This window comes from Salvelinus alpinus, chromosome 24, assembly GCF_045679555.1.
Source record: "Salvelinus alpinus chromosome 24, SLU_Salpinus.1, whole genome shotgun sequence".
NCBI lineage: Eukaryota > Metazoa > Chordata > Actinopteri > Salmoniformes > Salmonidae > Salvelinus > Salvelinus alpinus.
In genome coordinates this window covers 48,896,866-48,919,684 of record NC_092109.1, presented here as the reverse complement: position 1 = coordinate 48,919,684, position 22,819 = coordinate 48,896,866, and the positions used below count along the sequence as shown (strand labels likewise).

Below are 22,819 nucleotides of genomic sequence, written 5' to 3'. Positions count from 1 at the left end.
GCTGAACGACATCATGAATAACATGCAGCTGGCGGGTTACACACTGTATCGGCAGGATAGAACAGCAGCCTCTGGTAAGACATGTGGTGGCGGTCTATGTATATTTGTAAACAACAGCTGGTGCACGATAGTCTCGAGGTTTTGCTCACCTGAGGTAGAGTATTTCATGATAAGCTGTAGACCGTACTATCTACCAAGAGAGTTTTCATCTATATTCTTCGTAGCTGTCTATTTACCACCACAAACTGATGCTTCCAGTAAGACCGCACTAAATGAGTTGTATACAGCCATAAGCAAACAGGAAAACGCTCATCCAGAGGCAGCCTCCTAGTGGCTGAGGACTTTAATGCAGGGTAACTTAAATCCCTTTTATCTAATTTCTACCAGCATGTTAAATGTACAAACAGAGGGGAAAAAACTCTAGACCCCCCTTAATTAATTCCACACACAGAGACCCGTACAAAGCAATCCCTCGCTCTCCATTTGGCAAACCTGATCATAATTCTATCCTCCAGATTCCTGCTTACAAGAAAAAACTAAAGAAGAAATCACCAGTGACTCGGTCAATAAAAAAGTGGTCAGCTGAAGCATATGCTAAGCTACAGGACTGTTTTGCTAGCACAGACTGGAATATGTTCTGGGATTCTTCCGATGGTATTGAGGAGTACACTACATCCGTCACTGGCTTCATCAATAAGTGCATCAATGACGTTGTCCCCACAGTGACTGTACGTACATACCTCAACCAGAAGCTGTGGATTACAGGCAACATCCACACTGAGCTAAAGGATAGAGCTGCCACTTTCAAGGAGTGGGACTCTAACCTGAAAGCTTATAAGAAATCCCGCTATGCCATCCGATGAAAAATCAAACAGTCAATACAGGAAATCGAATCGTACTACTGCTCAGACGCTCGTTAAAAAAACTTGAAAACTATTACAGACTACTAAGGGAAGCACAGCTGCAAGCTGTCCAGTGACACGAGCATACCAAACGAGCTGAATTACATCTATGCTCGCTTTGAGGCAAGTAACATTGAAACATGCATGAGAGCATCAGCTGTTCCGGATGACTGTGTGATCACGTTCTCCTCAACCGATGTGACTAAGACCTTTAAACAGGTCAACATTCACAAGACCGATTACCAGGACGTGTACTCCAGACATGCGCTGACCAACTGGTAAGTGACATTTTCAACCTCTCCCTGACCGAGTCTGTAATACCTATGTTTCAAGCAGACCACCATAGTCCCTGTTCCCAAGGAAGCGAAGGCATGGGGCCTCAGCCTAAATGTTTACCGCCCAGTAGCACTCATGTCTGTAGCTATGAAGTGCTTTGAAAGGCTGGTCATGGCTCACATCAACACCATTATCCCAGAAATCCTAGACCCACTCCAATTTGCATACCACCCCAACAGATTCACAGATGATGCAATCTCTATTGCACTCCACACTGCCCTTTCCCACCTGGACAAAAGGAATATCTATGTGAGAATGCTCTTCATTGATTAGAGCTCAGCCTTCAATGCCATAGTGCCCTCAAAGCGTATCACTAAGCTAAGGACCCTGGGACTAAAGACCTCCCTCTGCAACTGGATCCTGGACTTCCTGACGGGCCGCCCCCAGATGTTAAGGGTAGGAAACAACCCGCCACGCTGATCCTCAACACGGGGGCCCCTCAGCGGTGCGTGCTCAGTCCCGTCCTGTACTCCCTGTTCACTTATGACTACATGGCCAGGCACGACTCCAACACCATCATTACGTTTGCTGATGACACAACAGTGGTAGGCCTGATCACCGACAATGACAAGACAGCCTATAGGAAGGAGGTCAGAGACCTGGCGGTGTGGTTCCAGGACAACAACCTATCCCTCCACGTGATGAGACAAAGGAGAGGAAAAGGAGGACAGAGCATGCCCCCATTCTCATCGAAGGGGCTGTAGTGTAGCAGGTTGAGAGCTTCAAGTTCCTTGGTGTCCACATCACCAACAAAATAACATGGGCCAAGCACACCAAGACAGCCGTGAAGAGGGCACGACAAAATCTATTCCCCTTCAGGAGACTGAAAAGATTTGGCATGGGGCCTCAGATCCTTAAATATTTCTACAGCTGCACCATCGAGAGCATCCTGACTGGTTGCATCACTGCCTGGTACGGCAACTGCTCGGCCTCTGACCGCAAGGCACTACAGAGGGTAGTGCGTACGACCCAGTACATCACTGGGGCCAAGCGTCCTGCCACCCAGGACCTCTATACCAGGCGGTGTCAGAAGAAGACCCCAAAAATTGTCAAAGACTCCAGCCACCCTAGTCATATATTGGTCTCTCTGCTACCGCATGGCAAGCGGTACCGGAGTGCTAAGTCTAGGTCCAAGAGGCTTCTAAACAGCTTCTACCCCCAAGCCATAAGACTCCTCCTGTACATCTAATTAAATGGCTACCCAGACTATTTGCTTTCCCCCCCCCCCCACCCCCTCTCTTTTACGCTGCTACTCTGTTTATTATCGATGCATCCTCGCCTTAATAACTCTACCTGCATGTACATATTACCTCAACGAACCGTTTCCCCCGCACATTGACTCTGTACCGGTACCCCCTGCATATTGCCTCACTATTGTTATTTTACTGTTGCTGTATAATTATTTGTTACTTTTATTTCGTATTTTTTTTAGGCATTTTTCTTAAAACTGCTTTGTTGGTTAAGGGCTTGTAAGTAAGCATTTCACGGTAATGTCTACACCTGTTGTATTCGACGCATGTGACAAATAACATTTGATTTGATTTGAACTGCTAATTTAATATCAGATCTGTACTATGAAGTGGTGTAGTGTGGATTTAATATCAGAGCTGTACTATGAAGTGGTGTAGTGTGAATTTAATATCAGAGCTGTACTATGAAGTTGTGTAGTGTGGATTTAATATCAGAGCTGTACTATGAAGTGGTGTAGTGTGAATTTAATATCAGAGCTGTACTATGAAGTGGTGTAGTGTGGATTTAATATCAGAGCTGTACTATGAAGTGGTGTAGTGTGAATTTAATATCAGAGCTGTACTATGAAGTTGTGTAGTGTGGATTTAATATCAGAGCTGTACTATGAAGTGGTGTAGTGTGAATTTAATATCAGAGCTGTACTATGAAGTGGTGTAGTGTGAATTTAATATCAGAGCTGTACTATGAAGTGGTGTAGTGTGAATTTAATATCAGAGTTGTACTATGAAGTGGTGTAGTGTGAATTTAATATCAGAGCTGTACTATGAAGTGGTGTAGTGTGAATTTAATATCAGAGCTGTACTATGAAGTGGTGTAGTGTGGATTTAATATCAGATAAATAAAGTGATGAATAAGATAAATATAAAAAAGAGATAAATAGATGAAGAAGATAGATAATCTAAAAAAAGAGACATATAAACAGATGAGTAAGATACATATTATATATAAACAGATTAATAAGATACACAATATATAGAAACAGATGAAAAAGATACATAGTATATATAAATGGATGAATAAGATACATAATTGAGCCTCAGATTAATAAAGAAACAAATAAAGAGGTAAATAAAGAGATGAATAATATAAATAATATAAATGAAGAGATAAATAAGATATATAATATAAATAAAGAGATAATTAATATAAATTAAGAGATGAATAAGATAAATGAGATACATAAAGAGATGAATGAGATAAAAAAGAGATTAATAATATAAAAAAGAGATGAATAAGATAAAAAAGAGAGATGAATAAGGTAAATAATATAAATAAATAGATAAATAATATAAATAAAGAGATGAATAAGATAAATAATATAAATAAAGAGATAAATAATATAAATAAAGAGATACATAATATAAATAAAGAGATGAATAATATAAATAAAGAGATGAATAATATTAATAATATAAATAAAGAGATAAATAATATAAACAAAGAGATGAATAATATAAATAAAGAAATAAATGATAAATAAATAAAGAGATGAATAATATAAATAAAGAGATAAATAAAGATATAAATAATATAAATAAAGAGATAAATGATAAATAAATAAAGAGATGAATAAAGTGGGACCTTTTCCAAAGTCGTAGACCACAGCTTTGATGGCGTTGGTTCCAGGTTGTGTGAACCCCCAGATGTAAACATCAGGTCTGGTTGATCCACACTCCAGGATCACGGCTTTACCCACCACTCCATCCAGACCTGAGTCCACATACACCACCTGGCCTGGATCTATGATCTCCACACCTGCGCACACACACACACACACACACACACACACACACACACACACACACACACACACACACACACACACACACACACACACACACACACACACACACACACACACACACACACACACACACACACACACACACACACACACACACACACACACACACACACACACATTGGAGATTGGATATTTTAGACACGGTGCAGTGTGAGCTGTGTTGTCAGGGTTACAGGGTAGAGTTACAGGATGGGTTTCAGCTGAACACTGTCTAAAGGAGGTCACACACAGATAAATGAATAGTCCAGGTAGGCCTCCACTCTAAAGGAATGGATTTTATAGTATCCAACTGTTACCATGGATAACCCAAAGACAACATAACCACAGAATGCTCTCTCTCTAGTCACTTCAATCAGCTTTAATCTCTAGATGTGATGGAGATCTATCTGCCAAACATTTATAAATTCCAAACCGTAATATCAAAGAGACAAATAGGGGAGATAGATAGAAATGGATAGAGAGAGAGATAGACATGTATAGAGAGAGATAGAGAGATAGAAATTGATAGAGAGAGAGATAGAAATGTATAGACAGAGATAGAGAGAAATACATTAATAGAGAGATGGAGAGATAGAGACAGACAGACAGACAGACAGACAGACAGACAGACAGACACAGACAGACAGACAGACAGACAGACAGACAGACAGACAGACAGACAGACAGACAGACAGACAGACAGACAGACAGACAGACAGACAGACAGACAGACAGACAGACAGACAGACAGACAGACAGACAGACAGACAGACAGACAGACAGGTAGAAATACAGACAGTCTGACAGACATTTAAACAGACATACAGACAGTCTGACAGACATTTAAACAGACATACAGACAGTCTGACAGAGAGTTAAACAGACATACAGACAGTCAGACAGGCAGTCAGGCAGACAGTTTGGCAGACTTACAGACATACATACTGTCAGACAGACAGACAAACAGACAGTTAGACAGACAGACAAACAGACAGTTAGACAGACATACGGACAGGGTCTTACTGTGTGTTAGTGTGATCAGCCAGGCCAGTAGAGAGATAGATTGCAGCCCAGTTAGTCTGATCAACATCGTATCATAATGCTCCTCCGTCTCACTACTTCATGGACACAACAGCCTCCTTCAACAAATAGCAGGTCAACTAGATCAACAGCCTCCAACTAGATCAAGTTTCTCAACTCTATCTGAAGAACTCTGGTCATCGATAGCTGCGTGTGTGTGTGTGTGTGTGTGTGTGTGTGTGTGTGTGTGTGTGTGTGTGTGTGTGTGTGTGTGTGTGTGTGTGTGTGTGTGTGTGTGTGTGTGTGTGTGTGTGTGTGTGTGTGTGTGTGTGTGTGTGTGTGTGTGTGGTAAAGCAGAGATCAGAATGCAGGTTTAGAATGGCACTCATGTATAATAGAGGACATACCGATAGATGGACAGGCATACCACACGCACAGATACACACAGACACACACAGACACACACACACACACACACACACACACACACACACACACACACACACACACACACACACACACACACACACACACACACACACACACACACACACACACACACACACACACACACACACACACACACACACACACACACACACACAGAGACACAGACACAAAGACACAGAGCTATAAATGTCCTTGACAGTGAGGGTCAGCATTGTTGTAGACATACTAAAGGTTCATTCCAACATGGTTCATGTTATTGAAGTTAGGGACAACTGAAAGTTACAGATCACTGAACACAGTCAGGACACAGTTTATTTATTTATTTTATTTAACCTTTATTTAACCAGGTAGGCAAATTGAGAACACGTTCTCATTTACAATTGCGACCTGGCCAAGATAAAGCAAAGCAGTTCGACACATACAACAACACATAGTTACACATGGAGTAAAACAAACATATAGTCAATAATACAGTGAACAAAAAAAATAAGTCTATATACAATGTGAGCAAGTGAGGTGAGATAAGGGAGGTGAAGGCAAACAAATATATGTATAAATAAATAAAAATATAAAAAGGCCATGGAGGCGAAGTGAGTACAACACAGCAAGTAAAATAAAAACTAAAAAAACACTGGAATGGTTGGTTTGCAGTGGAAGAAAGTGCAAAGTAGAGACAGAAATAATGGGGTGCAAAGGAGCAAAATAAATTAATAAATAAATACAGTAGGTAAAGAGGTAGTTGTTTGGGCTAAATTGTAGATGGGTTATGTACAGGTGCAGTAATCTATGAGCTGCTCTGACAGCTGGTGCTTAAAGCTAGTGAGGGAGATAGGTGTTTCCAGTTTCAGAGATTTTTGTAGTTCTTTCCAGTCATTGGCAGCAGAGAACTGGAAGGAGAGGCGTCCAAAGGAAGAATTGGTTTTGGGGGTGACTAGAGAGATATACCTGCTGGAGCGCGTGCTACAGGTAGGTGCTGCTATGGTGACCAGCGAGCTGAGATAAGGGGGGACTTTACCTAGCAGGGTCTTGTAGATGACCTGGAACCAGTGGGTTTGGCGACGAGTATGAAGCGAGGGCCAGCCAACGAGAGTGTACAGGTCGCAGTGGTGGGTAGTATATGGGGCTTTGGTGACAAAACGGATGGCACTGTGATAGACTGCATCCAATTTATTGAGTAGGGTTTTGGAGGCTATTTTGTAAATGACATCACCGAAGTCGAGGATTGGTAGGATGGTCAGTTTTACAAGGGTATGTTTGGCAGCATGAGTAAAGGATGCTTTGTTGCGGAATAGGAAGCCAATTCTAGATTTGACTTTGGATTGGAGATGTTTGATGTGGGTCTGGAAGGAGAGTTTACAGTCTAACCAGACACCTAGGTATTTGTAGTGGTCCACATATTCTAAGTCAGAGCCGTCCAAAGTAGTGATGTTGGACAGGCGGGCAGGAGCAGGCAGCGATCGGTTGAAGAGCATGCATTTGGTTTTACTTGTATTTAAGAGCAGTTGGAGGCCACGGAAGGAGAGTTGTATGGCATTGAAGCTCGCCTGAAGGGTTGTTAACACAGTGTCAAAAGAAGGGCCAGAAGTATACAGAATAGTGTCGTCTGCGTAGAGGTGGATCAGAGAATCACCAGCAGCAAGAGCGACATCATTGATGTAAACAGAGAAGAGAGTCGGTCCAAGAATTGAACCCTGTGGCACCCCCATAGAGACTGCCAGAGGCCCGGACAACAGACCCTCCGATTTGACACACTGAACTCGATCAGAGAAGTAGTTGGTGAACCAGGCGAGGCAATCATTAGAGAAGCCAAGGCTGTCGAGTCTGCCAATGAGGATGTGGTGATTGACAGAGTCAAAAGCCTTGGCCAGGTCAATGAATACGGCTGCACAGTATTGTTTCCTATCGATGGCGGTTACGATATCGTTTATGACCTTGAGCGTGGCTGAGGTGCACCCATGACCAGCTCTGAAACCAGATTGCATAGCGGAGAAGGTGTGGTGTGATTCGAAATGGTCGGTAATCTGTTTGTTGACTTGGCTTTCGAAGACCTTAGAAAGGCAGGGTAGGATAGATATAGGTCTGTAGCAGTTAGGGTCAAGGGTGTCCCCCCCTTTGAAGAGGGGGATAACCGCAGCTGCTTTCCAATCTTTGGGGATCTCAGACGACACGAAAGAGAGGTTGAAGAGGCTAGTAATAGGGGTGGCAACAATTTCAGCAGATAGTTTTAGAAAGAAAGGGTCCAGATTATCTAGCCCGGCTGATTTGTAAGGGTCCAGATTTTGCAGCTCATTAAGAACATCAGCTGACTGTATTTGGGAGAAAGAAAATGGGGAAGGTTTGGGCGAGTAGCAGAGGGGAGGGCAGTGCTGTTGTCCGGGGTAGGGGTAGCCAGGTGGAAAGCATGGCCAGCCGTAGAAAAATGCTTATTGAAATTCTCAATTATAGTGGATTTGTCGGTGGTGACAGTGTTTCCTATCTTCAGAGTGGTTGGAAGCTGGGAGGAGGTGTTCTTATTCTCCATGGACTTTACGGTGTCCCAGAACTTTTTTGAATTTGTGTTGCAGGAAGCAAATTTCTGCTTGAAAAAGCTAGCCTTGGCTGTTCTAACTGCCTGTGTATATTGGTTTCTGGCTTCCCTGAAAAGTTGCATATCACGGGGGCTGTTCGATGCTAATGCAGAACGCCATAGGATGTTTTTCTGTTGGTTAAGGGCAGTCAGGTCAGGAGAGAACCAAGGGCTATATCTGTTCCTGGTTCTAAATTTCTTGAATGGGGCATGCTTATTCAAGATGGTGAGGAAGGCATTTTTAAAAAATGACCAGGCATCCTCTACTGACGGGATGAGATCAATATCCTTCCAGGATACCCCGGCCAGGTCGATTAGAAAGGCCTGCTCGCTGAAGTGTTTCAGGGAGCGTTTGACAGTGATGAGTGGAGGTCGTTTGACCGCTGACCCATTACGGATGCAGGCAATGAGGCAGTGATCGCTGAGATCTTGGTTGAAAACAGCAGAGGTGTATTTGGAGGGCAAGTTTGTTAGGATGATATCTATGAGGGTACCCGTGTTTACGGAATTGGGGTGGTACCTGGTAGGTTCATTGATAATTTGTGTGAGATTGAGGGCATCAAGCTTAGATTGTAGGGTGGCTGGGGTGTTGAGCATGTTCAAATTTAGGTCGCCTAGCAGCACGAGCTCTGAAGATAGATGGGGGGCAATCAGTTCACATATAGTGTCCAGAGCACAGCTGGGGGCAGAGGGTGGTCTATAGCAGGCGGCAACGGTGAGAGACTTGTTTTTAGAGAGGTGGATTTTTAAAAGTAGAAGTTCAAATTGTTTGGGAACAGACCTGGATAGTATAACAGAACTCTGCAGGCAGTCTTTGCAGTAGATTGCAACACCGCCCCCTTTGGCCGTTCTATCTTGTCTGAAAATCTTGTAATTGGGGATGAAAATGTCTGAATTTTTGGTGGTCTTTCTAAGCCAGGATTCAGACACGGCTAAGACATCCGGGTTGGCAGAGTGTGCTAAAGCAGTGAACAAAACAAACTTAGGGAGGAGGCTTCTAATGTTAACATGCATGAAGCCAAGGCTATTACGGTTACAGAAGTCATCAAAAGAGAGCGCCTGGGGAATAGGAGTGGAGCCAGGTACTGCAGGGCCTGGATTCACCTCTACATCACCAGAGGAACAGAGGAGGAGTAGGATAAGGGTACGGCTAAAAGCTATGAGAATTGGTCGCCTAGAGCTACTAGAGTAGAGAGTAAAAGGAAGTTTCTGGGGGCGATAAAATAGTTTAAAGGAATAATGTACAGACAAAGGTATGGTAGGATGTGAATACAGTGGAGGTAAACCTAGGTATTGAGTGATGATGAGAGAGATCTTGTCTCTAGAAACATCATTGAAACCAGGTGATGTCATCGCATATGTGGGTGGTGGAACTGAGAGGTTGGATATGGTATAGAGAGCAGGGCTAGAATCTCTACAGTGAAATAAGCCAATAAACACTAACCAGAACAGCAATGGACAAGGCATATTTACATTAAGGAGAGGCATGCTTAATCGAGTGATCAATAAGGGTCCAGTGAGTAGAGGTTGGTTGGGGTCGTGGCGATCCAGACAGCTGGCCAGGTATATGGCTATCGGTAGCAGCATAGGATGGAGGTCTGTTTGTAGATACCTCGTGCGTTTCCGTCGGTAGGTTCCGTGTAGTGGGGTTTTGTTCAGATAGCAGCCGATAAGACAGCTAACGATTAGCGGGCCTCAGATGAGCGTTCAGGTAACGTCGGGACGGAGGTGCCGGTTGGATAAATCCCTCGGGCAGATAACGTCGGCAGTCAGTCGCGGCAGTCAGTCGTGAAGGCCCGGTGGGGTTCCGTATCTGCAGCAGCAACAAAAGAAACGGGTCCGGATGGTGATGGAACTCCTTAGCTGGCTAGCTCCAGCATGATTTGAGTTTGCTCCGGGGTCGACGTAAGCCAATAGTCACACGGTATGCAGCTAGCTAGCTGCGAAATCAAGGTGCAGGTGTCCAGAGCCTGCGGCTGGAATCCGGGGAAACTGAGAGAAAAAGAAAAAAGTCCCGGAATGCTCCGGTCCGAGTCGCGTTGCACAAAAGTGCCGGTAGATTATCGAGCTAAAGGAATAGCTGATGACCACAAAACGTGGGCAGCTGAAACACCAACGCTAGCCAGCAAACCGGCTAATTTCGGGGCAGCTACAGATTAGCTTCTGGCTAGCTATCGGAGTAGCTTCTGGTTAGCTTTCAGGCTAGCTTCTGAATTAGCCCCTGGCTAGCTTCCACGATGGATTTTCAGATTGAGGTAAGTAATACTTTTTGTAATTGGTGAAGCGGGTTGCAGGAAAGCTTTTGCAGGAAAGCTTTTGTAGTTGAGTTCTTGGATAATAAAATAAATAAAAGATATGCGAAGAAAAGGTGTAAATATATATATATACAGGACACGACACGACAATACGGAAAAAGACGTCTGAACTGCTAAGCCACCTTGGACCTTAAAGCAGTCAGGCCCGGCATCATTCAATACCTCTTTAAAAAACGCAATCCTCACATCACAGAAACCACACAGAGAATGAGATGGAGTCTCTACTCCATTGCACAAAGGCAAGCACAGTGCGTTGGTGTTGAACAACGGGTGTCACTACAAAAGATCACACTGTCTGTTTCACCAACGGTTGCTGCAGCAAAGAATAACACTGCCCTCTTTACCAAACAGTGCTACAACAAGGGATAACACTGCCCCAAAACAGGAGCCAGCCCATCTTTGGAACCGCGTCCCCTGGTAAGATTGGCCTAACCCTAACCTTCTCCCCTCTGACCCTGGCTCTAACCTTAACCTTAACCCTACCCCTAACCCTAACGGTCATCGGTCTGTAACATTCAGTCTGTAACGTTTATCAGTCTGTAACTTTCATCAGTCTGTAACGTTTATCAGTCTGTAACGTTTATCAGTCTGTAACGTTTATCAGTCTGTAACGTTCATCAGTTTGTAACGTTCAGGCTGTAATGTTTAGTCTGTAACATGTTCCTCAGTCTGTAATGTTCATCAGTCTGTAATGTTCAGCAGTATGTAATGTTCCTCAGTCTGTAATGTTCAGCAGTATGTAATGTTCCTCAGTCTGTAATGTTCCTCAGTCTGTAATGTTCCTCAGTCTGTAATGTTCCTCAGTCTGTAATGTTCAGCAGTATGTAATGTTCCTCAGTCTGTAATGTTCAGCAGTATGTAATGTTCCTCAGTCTGTAATGTTCCTCAGTCTGTAATGTTCCTCAGTCTGTAATGTTCCTCAGTCTGTAATGTTCAGCAGTATGTAATGTTCCTCAGTCTGTAATGTTCAGCAGTATGTAATGTTCCTCAGTCTGTAATGTTCAGCAGTATGTAATGTTCCTCAGTCTGTAATGTTCAGCAGTATGTGTAGGAGTAGGTGACATATGTGGGTAGATATCACACTGTTGGACAGTAGACAGGAGTATACTGGAAGGTAGTATAAGAGAGCAGATGTGAGTGCATTTGCCATTCTGGTAAATACAGGAAACCAAAGATTAGCAGATGGTGTAGTAGTGTAGTGGTAACATAAGATACATGGATAAAATATAAATATAAAAGATAGCTGAACATTAAAGTAACGAACCACATGTTAACATGGGTCATGGGACCGTGGTGATGGAGGTCTACTAAGGGACGTTCTGACCCTCTGACCCTTGTAGATTCTCCATTGTGCTGACATACATGTCAGACAGAGTGGCGCCTAAAAGCAATTGGACACTAGACATATGGTCTGACAATTCTATTACAAACATACATGTCAGACAGAGTGGCGCCTAGAGGTAATTGGACACACTGGGATAAAGGGTCCAGCCACTATTATAAACAAATTGAAAGCAGATGGTGGTGAATAACTTCATAGGGGACGGACAATACTATGTGTGTATAAATAGAGTAGCTGGAGTTCTGAGAGAGTGTGTGTTCCGCGGGGTGTGTTCCGCAGGGACATGCCAGTGGGCTGTACAGTTGTAATAAAGAGCATGTTTGATTTTAAAAGTTCTGGTAAGCGTTGTATTTGAAAATGATTTTCCACGACATATTTGGCGAGCTAGCCAGGAGGGACAGGGACTGAGGAATGGCGTTCAGGGCTGGAGATAGTGTCTTTGGACATTCTGGCAAACAAGGGTGGCCGCCCAACTAGACGGTAAGCAAGTTCTTACAATAGTTGAAATGTTTGTGTAAGATTGCTTCAGAGATACTGTCTCAGCGAGAGGAGCGCCACGTAAGTCTCTCTTTCAAATTTCCTAAAATGAAACCAGTAAATACAAAAGAACTTTTAAATTCAATGAATGTGCATGTATGTGTAATTTGGGGAATTGTATTAAATATAAATGTATGCGCATGTATAGAGACTGAGTGAATAGGTGCTGTGAACTTTGCTTGTGTTAGATGTAGAGTGAGCATGCATGCGCTCGTTCAGATCAGACCGTTCGAATGTGTAGCTTAAATGATGCGGTTGTTTGCGCATCTGGCTGAGATGGCTGGTTAACATTTTTGAAAAGGTCTGCTTGGGTGGGATATTCACGGCGCGGCAGAAGGGTCTGTTGGTGAATATTTAGTAGTTAAATAAATATTTCATGGTTACCGCTTTGAAAGAAGGGCTGAACGGGTGAAATATTTAGAAGGCAGGAAAAACGTTAGCCCGATTGTGCGACGTTCAACTGCAAAAGTAGCTTATACGGTCAAAGCATAAATCAGTAGGTTGTAGGAAAACGTTAGCCCGATTGTGCGGCGTTCAACTGCAAAAGTAACTTATACGGTCAAAACATAAATCAGTAGTTAAATAAATATTCATAGTTACCGCTTTGAAAGAAGGACTGAATGGATGAAATATTTAGAAGGCAGGAAGAACGTTAGCCCGATTGTGCGACGTTCAACTGCAAAAGTAGCTTATACGGTCAAAGCATAAATCAGTAGGTTGTAGGAAAACGTTAGCCCGATTGTGCGGCGTTCAACTGCAAAAGTAACTTATACGGTCAAAACATAAATCAGTAGTTAAATAAATATTCATAGTTTCCGCTCTGAAAGGAGGACTGTATGAGTGAAGTAGTAGGTGCAGGAAAAACGTTGGCCCGATTGTGCGGCGTTCAAATGCAAAAGAAATCCTGCGAATAAAAAACCGCTCTGTCTAGCTACCAGGGTTTGGTAATTCAGTGGGTCACGCTACAATACTACTCTAATAATAGAAGAGAAGATAAGTATTGGGGGTTGAATAGGATATGAGGACAAGCTGATCCGATTAGACAGTAGTCTCGTCATATTGTAGAAGTCTAGGCTTATGTAGGAGGAAGTGAATTAAGTCAATGAAGAAAGACTGAGTTGTTTTGAGGTAAAAACAAAGGGATTGAATGAACGGATGAAACATAAAAGGATGAATGAAAATGTTGTAAGAAATGAGTGGATCTGTGTAAAGATAGAACATTAGGAAGAAAGATAGGACAGGTTGTGTGCGTGTAGGCAGAGCGTCCTGAAGAGGGTGCGCGCAGCCTTCCTGTGACAGAGTAGAACGTAAAGAAAGGGTGCCTCTAAATACTAAGATAGAGGGAACGAAATTAAGAAACATCGAAGTAAAATAAGTTGTAATCAAGGATAAAAACACTGATGTGATAAAGTAATAAGCGACCATAGTAGAATTACTAAAAACGGTGTCAAAACAAATAATAAATAAAAATACTTAAAAAGGCGTTAACCGAATAGTATAAATACGGATAGAAAAGTGTGTAACAAAACAGAAAGTAGGAGCGCCAATAAATTGAAATTATACTATAAAGTTTAACAATGAATCTAGGTTGGTTAAGATAAATAGTGGGATCCAGGACACATTAAGAATTTGCGTACGGTGAAACAAAGAAGGAGGAAAAAACAGGCCGTCAGACACTCTGTGTCTACAGAAGCTACGGTCTAAAAAATAGCCTGCAGGGTAGACAGCGGTGCAAAATGGAGTGGCCAGGATAAAAAGGAGAACAGGGGTGGCTTGACTCACTAGTAAATTGACCATAGGATCAAACAATAAGAATATGGAGAAGAGGTAAGAAAGTAGAGACAAAATAAATAAATATAGGTAATAGTAAGACGTTAGATAGAGATCTTAACGGAGCAGGCAGTGGACCTGTGTGGCTCAGTTGGTAGAGCATGGTGCTTGCAACGCCTGGGTTGAGTGTTCAATTCCCACGGGGGGACCAGGATGAATATGTATGAACTTTTCAATTTGTAAGTCGCTCTGGATAAGAGCATCTGCTAAATGACTTAAATGTAACGTAAATGTAATCTTAAAAATTGATTAGAACTGTAACAACAAACCAAATGAATAAATAATGATATCTGTAAAGGGAAAAAAAACAGTGATATTTGAAGTACTGTCCTAGAATAAGACATTAAGTCATCTGTAGTATTCAGAAATAATGTATGTACTGTATAGAGTAGGCTTCGATAAAAGAAATTAAGTGATGTGACAAATGAATTATTAATTGGAAAGGAGATTAGCTCTACCTCGGAAAAATAGTAAATAAGAGGTGTATAATACATGGGAGTATTTAGGAAATTAAATAAATAAATAGTGGCATGAAAACAAAAGGATTGTTTCACCATAGCATTGAGGGATTTTTTAAAAGAAAGCCATGGATTCACTAAAAGACGCGCACATTAGTTCTACCGACTTCGGATTGAATATGAAAAAACTGGATAATGGGGGACGCCATTACCTGGTAACATTCTATCATCAGCAAATACATTACTATAAAAGACAAATGTGGTTCCACTCGTCCTCGCAGACGTGCGGGTGATTAGTAGAACTATTGACAATATCTAAAAACAAATAAGAAAATAGCTCCCTGTTTTGAATATGGATATAGCGGGTTATGGGGAAAATTAGTGTAAGGTGACACTAGAACTTAGTGTGGTAGCAGGAAATGCCGATATACGAGAGTTTATTTCCTTGTCAAAATAACAAACAACTAATCGGTTTGAGGTTAGTGTGAATGGAATTTTTACTTGGCGGTGTATTGTCTCTGAGCGAACAATGAGTGGTTCATAGAGATTACAGTTTATATGTGGTCAAGACGAAGTATTAGATCACGTTTGACTTGACATATAGTAGAGTACAGATGGAATTTTAATTGTTAGACATTCTATACCGTCATTCTCTGAAAAATGTTAAGATGTTTATGGAATAAAAACTATTTGCAGATTAAAAGCTGACGTTGTGAAATTAACGATATGTATACTTTCTTTTCCAGAAAAAAAGGGTTTAATCTTCTCTGGTCGAAATATCATTGGAGTCTGCATTACTGTGGAAAGCAGTTAATTAAAGTCAGACGCTTTAAAAATAAAAATATCTGGATAAGGCTAATAAATGGAGTTCTGGATAAGTGAGTCCAGTCCCTGTGTGCTATTGGCTATGGTTTACTAGTAAGTGCACCGTGTACTGGGAATGAATATACATTAGTAGATTTATTGGAAGGGCTTTTTCCACTTCAGTTTCAATTTGGGTATGCAGAATGATGGAATTATTTTTTGAAAAATGTATTTAAGTTGTTCCTAAAGAAAGGGGAGTGGAAACATTTTAATGGTGTCAAAATGCCCTGATTCCTAAGAATTTCCTGTGAAAGACTGATCACCTTTTACTAGAAATTGTTGGAACAGGTGGGATTTAATTTTTAAATGTTTAAAAGACACAAGACTCTATTCAAACTGTATAATTACTTTGAAAATCTATTATGTCCCTGGGAAAATTATGAAGAGTTGTACCCTTAAATTGAATAAGTTATTCGAATAGGTTTATTTTAATTTTTATTTTGATATAACATGGGTTCATGGGTAAAACTATCAGTTCCTTGGGGTTATGGTCTTTGGATAAATACACAAATGTGTTTTGTTCATTCTGCATATAGAAAGTGATGAAAGTTACTCCAAAGGGTTTTGTTGATAAATACCTCATCTGTAATTCGTCTGAGAAATCACCGGTAGAATAAGGGAGTTATCATAGAAGGTGACGTCAGAATGCTTTAAGGCATGGGAGAGAATATCACTACAAGTGGGTGTGGAGCTCAAACCCACCCTAACCGGCTGAATAGTGAGGGACAACTGTGTCTGATGACCTGTGAACTGTATCTAAAAAAGACATGCTGAAATGACATTATATTTGTTGGGAGAATAATGACTTAAAGGAATTGGGGTACTGACCTTTTTATTATCAGGCCACTCATGAGAGAAACTGAGACAAAAGGGCTATTGGGAAAATAGATAGTACTGGTATTTAAAGTGTTTAGTATAAATGTTAATTATTAAAGGGATGTTGTGTATTGAATAGATAAGGTCAAATTTGAGTTAAAGTAAACACTAAGGATTGTTATCATGAATATTGGGTTGGAAAATGTATAAAATAAAAAATATAACTGTTTAGTTATTTGGATATAGAACTGTTTAACGTTAATAGGCTTAGGGAAGCTCTGGAAACTAATCCTGAGACAAGGAGGTTGACAGAACTTACAGAATTTTAGATTAAAGGTTTTTTGTTTCTTTCGTTTTATGATGTCATTGGAATTGGGATGATAAAATGTAATGTTCAATTGAATAAATAGGTAGTCTGTTGTGCGAAGATACCCATGAATGAAGAAGAAAGAGACCAACAATAACATTGGCATAGAATGACACGGATGGACGTTTTCCATTACATTACAAATAGTGGTAATATTGCAAATGTGCAAGTATTATTATTATTATTATTATTATTATTTTTATTTTTTATTATTATTATTTTTTCTCTTTTTTTCGTTTGGTCAATTTATTTTTGTTTTGAGGAACATAAGGTTGTGTATATGTTCCTGAGGAGGGACTGATAAATGATATATAAATTGACTTAAGGATGTTTTAAGTATGTATCAAACAATGGCAGTTATGGGTTAGGGGACTCATAAAAGAAGGTAATGATAGTGAAGGGGTGTTATTTCTAGAAAATATGTATAAAAATAGAGATAATTCACAGAAAAGGAAAGACAGCTGGCTGTGTAAAATATAGGGACAATTCTAAAAGTAAATAGAACAATTCACATATCTAAAGATATGGTAAAAAGAATAAGTGGTGGCATTTTGAACATTAGAGCAAAAGTTTAAGAAACTTATGACATAGTTTTGTTAGGATTGGATATTAATCCAACTGGAAAACGCTTGAATGATTATATGTTATTTTACAGCAGTTGCTGTAGGGACAATCATTTGACTATCATTATGAATATTTCTGTGGCAGGAGGCCAGGTATTTGAGGCAGAATGGTTACATAGGGCTGTTATTAAAAATTAAGATTTAGTGATCTTGCTATAAGAAGGAAGTCTGTTGTCAGGGAATAACCCATGTGTTAGTGTGTATGTCCTCAGGAAAAAACAGCCAGAAATGGAAGGGCTTGGGCTGCATTCTGGAGATTGAGTGTACATCAAGATACACCAGGCTGGTGGTATACTTCTTACAACACTGCAGTGGTAAAATTCTTCATGTCTCTCTTTGGTGGGTGCATAAGTCTCACGAGAAGTAAGGTCCAGCTGAATAATGGGTGAGCTTGAAAACACCATGACAGAGGATGTGGAATCAGAGAGAGAAAGAGAGAGAGATTAGATTCCACTATAGACATACTGGGTTGAGTTTGGAGGCTACTTGTTTTATTCTTAATACATCATGTTAAAGAGAATGGATGATAGGATATTATACTCTAAACAAACATGTTAAAGGGATTGATATGAAAGCATATACAGTGTTGAATTAATTCAAGAAGAGAGAATGTTAATTGTAGGTTATGCACATGATTATCAGTTGAAATGGAGTAGATGGGAAACTAAGTAAAAATGACATGATTTGGGAACACCTCTCAGAACCTGTGGCCGAAAGGGGAAGACTGGGTGGAAGCATGAGGAAGCTTTTTAGGGCTTTTATTTTTGTGGAGTCCAGCAGAAAAGTATCCTGGAGGCATAGAGTCAGGTAAAGAGAGAGTGGGAATTGTCATGGTCTCAGATTTCAGTTTGCATGAATATATTTATGCATAACACACAACATTGTCAATGCTGTTATGTTTTGTCTGTTGTTTTCCAAGTCTTATGTTTAGGAAACCAGAAGGAGAGGGGTTCGCCAGCTTCAGCTGGAATGTCTGTTTGTTGTGTGATGAGTGATGGAAGTAAGAGGATGTATGGTGCAATCTTAGAACAGAGGCCATAAGTCTCTAAGTATGAATGCTTCACAGAAAGTAGGCAGAAACCTGAACCAGGATGAGAGGTTCTGCGTCTGATGATCCAAGGGGACCAGAAGGACCTCTCTCAGTGGTACCAGGAGATCTAGTCCACGTTGGAGGGATCCGGAGGAAGTGGGATCAACCGAGGAGAGATGGACCCTATGAGGTGGCCAAAGCAACAAGAACGGCCGTCCAAGTGAAAAGAAGCCAGACGTGGTACTATCTGAACCACTGCAGCTGAGTCCCAACAGAGAGAAGGATACAACCACATAGAGATGAGGACACTGAGGATGCTGATTCACCAGGAGGGAGCCTGGAGGGAGCAGGAGCAGCGGAAACGATTGAGATGCCAGGGAGGAGCCAAGAAAACAGTAAATCAAGTGAAAGCCAAAATATGACACGTGCACCGACTAATGCACCCAGAAGAGGAGGAGAGGCCTCACAAGGAACAGAATAAGAACGTTTCTTTCCTAAAATTGAAACCCTTCCAGATGGAAGCTAAGTCCGGCCTGAGGAGGGAGCTTCAGGTGAAGAAAGAGGAGGAAAAGTCCCGCAAGCTGAAGAAAATGGGGATTACCCCACAATTGACTTTTAAACTTTTGAATGGCCTCCTTTACAGACAATTGATGTTAGAACAACAAAAGAATAATGACATTGACATAATAGAAGCAACAGTGAATGCTAGTATAGAAACAACAGACTAATGCACAATCAAGATGTATGGTGGGAGCAGGAAGAGAAGAATGGAATCAGCCGAACAATCCAAAAAGACTGACAAGGTTAGAATCTATGTTCCACCTCAATGTATAACAGAAGCAGGAGAACTGAAGTCTATCTCAATCATAAGGATCAAACCCTTATCGGAGATTGCACTCTGTGGATGGACACATCACCAAACAAAGGGAGAAGTCGTTTGGGACCCGAAAGGATGTGACCTGACATGAATCAAAGAAAAAGACGAGTAGGTGCTCATCATGAACAAGATTGAACCAGTGGAAGGTGAAGACCTACCCCTGCACCTGAACAGGAAGAACCTGTGACAACAACAAGGGTGGCGGCTGCTGTGACGACCACAGTAGCTACCACTAGATGACATCGACTGCCCTTACCAAGCAGACCACCGTGCCAACAAAGCAACCTGAGACATCAGTCAGGAGAGTTTTTACTGATATTTGAAACTTTCTGATAAACTCTAATGATCTACCTCAAGATAAGAACATTGAAAAAGCAACAGAATTAGATATATCAGAATCAGAACCACTCAAGGACACTACATGAGAAGAAGTAGTGAAGAAGGAGTGATACGAATGGGCTAAGTATATGGCAAACAGACACAGAATGGACAATTGTATTTTGTGAAGAAAATCACCTTTGTCTGATCTTTTAATAGTCTCTGAACCAGCATCATGTAAAAACTGTGTAAGTTGTAAAAATGACTATTATACCAATAGAAAGTATTCTATTCCCTTGTGTGACATAAAATGTAGGATTGTTCTGGGTAAGTACTAGGGGTAAAACTATGTTGAATGAGACCATGTTGGGAGACAATGATTGTGTTGCCTATAATATTAGAACTGAATTAAATGTACCTCAATTAGACAGAGGTACCGTGGTTAAAGGAAAATATGAATGTTTTTACAGCCATGACACCGAAGGAATTGATGTAGGAAACACCACTGTAGAATGTGATACTATTGGGGTATTAAGAGAATGTGGGAGTTCGTAAAAATAATGATAAAGGGTTGTGTGGTCACATAACTCAGGTTGCGCCATCTCTTAATATGTTGAAAAATCAAGACAGAGGTATTGCTGATAGTTTCTGGATGTGTGGAAAAAACTAACTGTTGAATGTATTGCCTGATGGATGGATTGGTCTTTGTGCCTTAGTTAGAGCAATTAAATAGGTTACTATTATTGAATCACTCCATGATGACTATGTTAAAACCTAGAGTTAAAAGGGTTTATGATAAGGATCCTGAGGTATACCTTAATGCAATTGGACTGCTTAGAGGTCTACTTAGGGATTTCAAGGCCAGAGAGGAGGTTAAATCAGGATTTGAATCTATATTTCTGTGGATAACACCAAATATGAACTTAGAATGGATTAATTATATATGATATAATCAACAGGGATTCATTAACTATACTTAATTGGCTCTTAGTGGAGAAGGGTGGAGTTTGTGTCGTGTTTGCTAGGATGACCATCATGTTGGGAGGAGGGTTGTTGGCTTTGGGTATTGCATTTTGTTGTGTTATACCCCTGGTAAAGTCAATTGTGGTTCAGACAACAGTTAAATAGATGTCTGTAAGGAGAGATGACCCTCCTGTGGTGATTGATCCTGTACCGAGTAGCCCAGGCAAGTATACTAATAAGTATGGAAAGCCTTGTAATGCGGTCGGTGGACCTTTGGACTGCCCCTTTGGGAATCCAAACTGTCTATATAGAGTAGTTCCTGGAGGTGGTTATGCTTGCCATGATTTTTGTAAGGATGTTCTACCTGTCTATGCTGTATTTCCAAATTCATGTCTGCAAGGAGGATCATGTTGAAATGCTTAAATTTAGAATGATGTTGTGTCAATTTTCTTTTGAAACTGCATGTAGGTCTTTGATTTTCTCATTCAAGTTCTTATTATATTCATTGTATTATTTTTATTTTTTATTAATGTTTCTAATTAGATCTTTTACTCTTATGTCAACTGGAGATGTTTGGTCTAGTTCGGTTTTTATTAATGTTTCTAATTGGATTTTGTACTCCTATTTTAGTTTTAATAATTTGAGATGTTTGGTACAAGTGATTTGTAAGCTTTATTTTGATAATGTTTTAGTCAATTGTTGGTATTGATATCTACTCTCTATATGTCATTTTTAGTATGGTTTTTGAGGTTAATACCCTCAAGAGGAGGGATTATGTAGGAGTAGGTGACATATGTGGGTAGATATCACACTGTTGGACAGTAGACAGGAGTATACTGGAAGGTAGTATAAGAGAGCAGATGTGAGTGCATTTGCCATTCTGGTAAATACAGGAAACCAAAGATTAGCAGATGGTGTAGTAGTGTAGTGGTAACATAAGATACATGGATAAAATATAAATATAAAAGATAGCTGAACATTAAAGTAACGAACCACATGTTAACATGGGTCATGGGACCGTGGTGATGGAGGTCTACTAAGGGACGTTCTGACCCTCTGACCCTTGTAGATTCTCCATTGTGCTGACATACATGTCAGACAGAGTGGCGCCTAAAAGCAATTGGACACTAGACATATGGTCTGACAATTCTATTACAAACATACATGTCAGACAGAGTGGCGCCTAGAGGTAATTGGACACACTGGGATAAAGGGTCCAGCCACTATTATAAACAAATTGAAAGCAGATGGTGGTGAATAACTTCATAGGGGACGGACAATACTATGTGTGTATAAATAGAGTAGCTGGAGTTCTGAGAGAGTGTGTGTTCCGCGGGGTGTGTTCCGCAGGGACATGCCAGTGGGCTGTACAGTTGTAATAAAGAGCATGTTTGATTTTAAAAGTTCTGGTAAGCGTTGTATTTGAAAATGATTTTCCACGACATATGTAATGTTTCTCAGTCTGTAATGTTCAGCAGTATGTAATGTTCCTCAGTCTGTAACGTTCAGCAGTATGTAATGTTCCTCAGTCTGTAATGTTCAGCAGTATGTAATGTTCCTCAGTCTGTAATGTTCAGCAGTATGTAATGTTCCTCAGTCTGTAATGTTCAGCAGTATGTAATGTTCCTCAGTCTGTAATGTTCAGCAGTATGTAATGTTCCTCAGTATGTAATGTTCCTCAGTCTGTAATGTTCAGCAGTATGTAATGTTCCTCAGTCTGTAATGTTCAGCAGTATGTAATGTTCCTCAGTCTGTAATGTTCAGCAGTATGTAATGTTCAGCAGTATGTAATGTTCAGCAGTATGTAATGTTCCTCAGTCTGTAATGTTCAGCAGTATGTAATGTTCCTCAGTCTGTAATGTTCAGCAGTATGTAATGTTCCTCAGTCTGTAATGTTCAGCAGTATGTAATGTTCCTCAGTCTGTAATGTTCAGCAGTATGTAATGTTCCTCAGTCTGTAATGTTCAGCAGTATGTAATGTTCCTCAGTCTGTGACGTTCAGCAGTATGTAATGTTCCTTAGTCTGTAATGTTCAGCAGTATGTAATGTTCCTCAGTCTGTAATGTTCAGCAGTATGTAATGTTCCTCAGTCTGTGACGTTCAGCAGTATGTAATGTTCCTCAGTCTGTAATGTTCAGCAGTATGTAATGTTCCTCAGTCTGTAATGTTCA

The 22,819-nt window shown here is 40.8% G+C and overlaps 1 protein-coding gene across 1 annotated transcript in view; it reads right to left on the bottom strand.

Annotated features, from left to right (window-relative positions):
• Window positions 1–5,215, bottom strand: part of LOC139551924 (V-set and immunoglobulin domain-containing protein 10-like 2) — a 170,543-nt gene extending 165,328 nt beyond the window's left edge. The window contains exons 1-2 of the mRNA XM_071363262.1: window positions 5,206–5,215; window positions 4,071–4,244 (exon numbers count right to left, since the gene is read on the bottom strand). Of these exons, the coding sequence (XP_071219363.1) occupies window positions 4,071–4,244; window positions 5,206–5,215 (184 nt within the window). The remainder of the gene's footprint in view (window positions 1–4,070; window positions 4,245–5,205) is intronic.
• Between the last annotated feature and the right edge of the window lie 17,604 nt (window positions 5,216–22,819).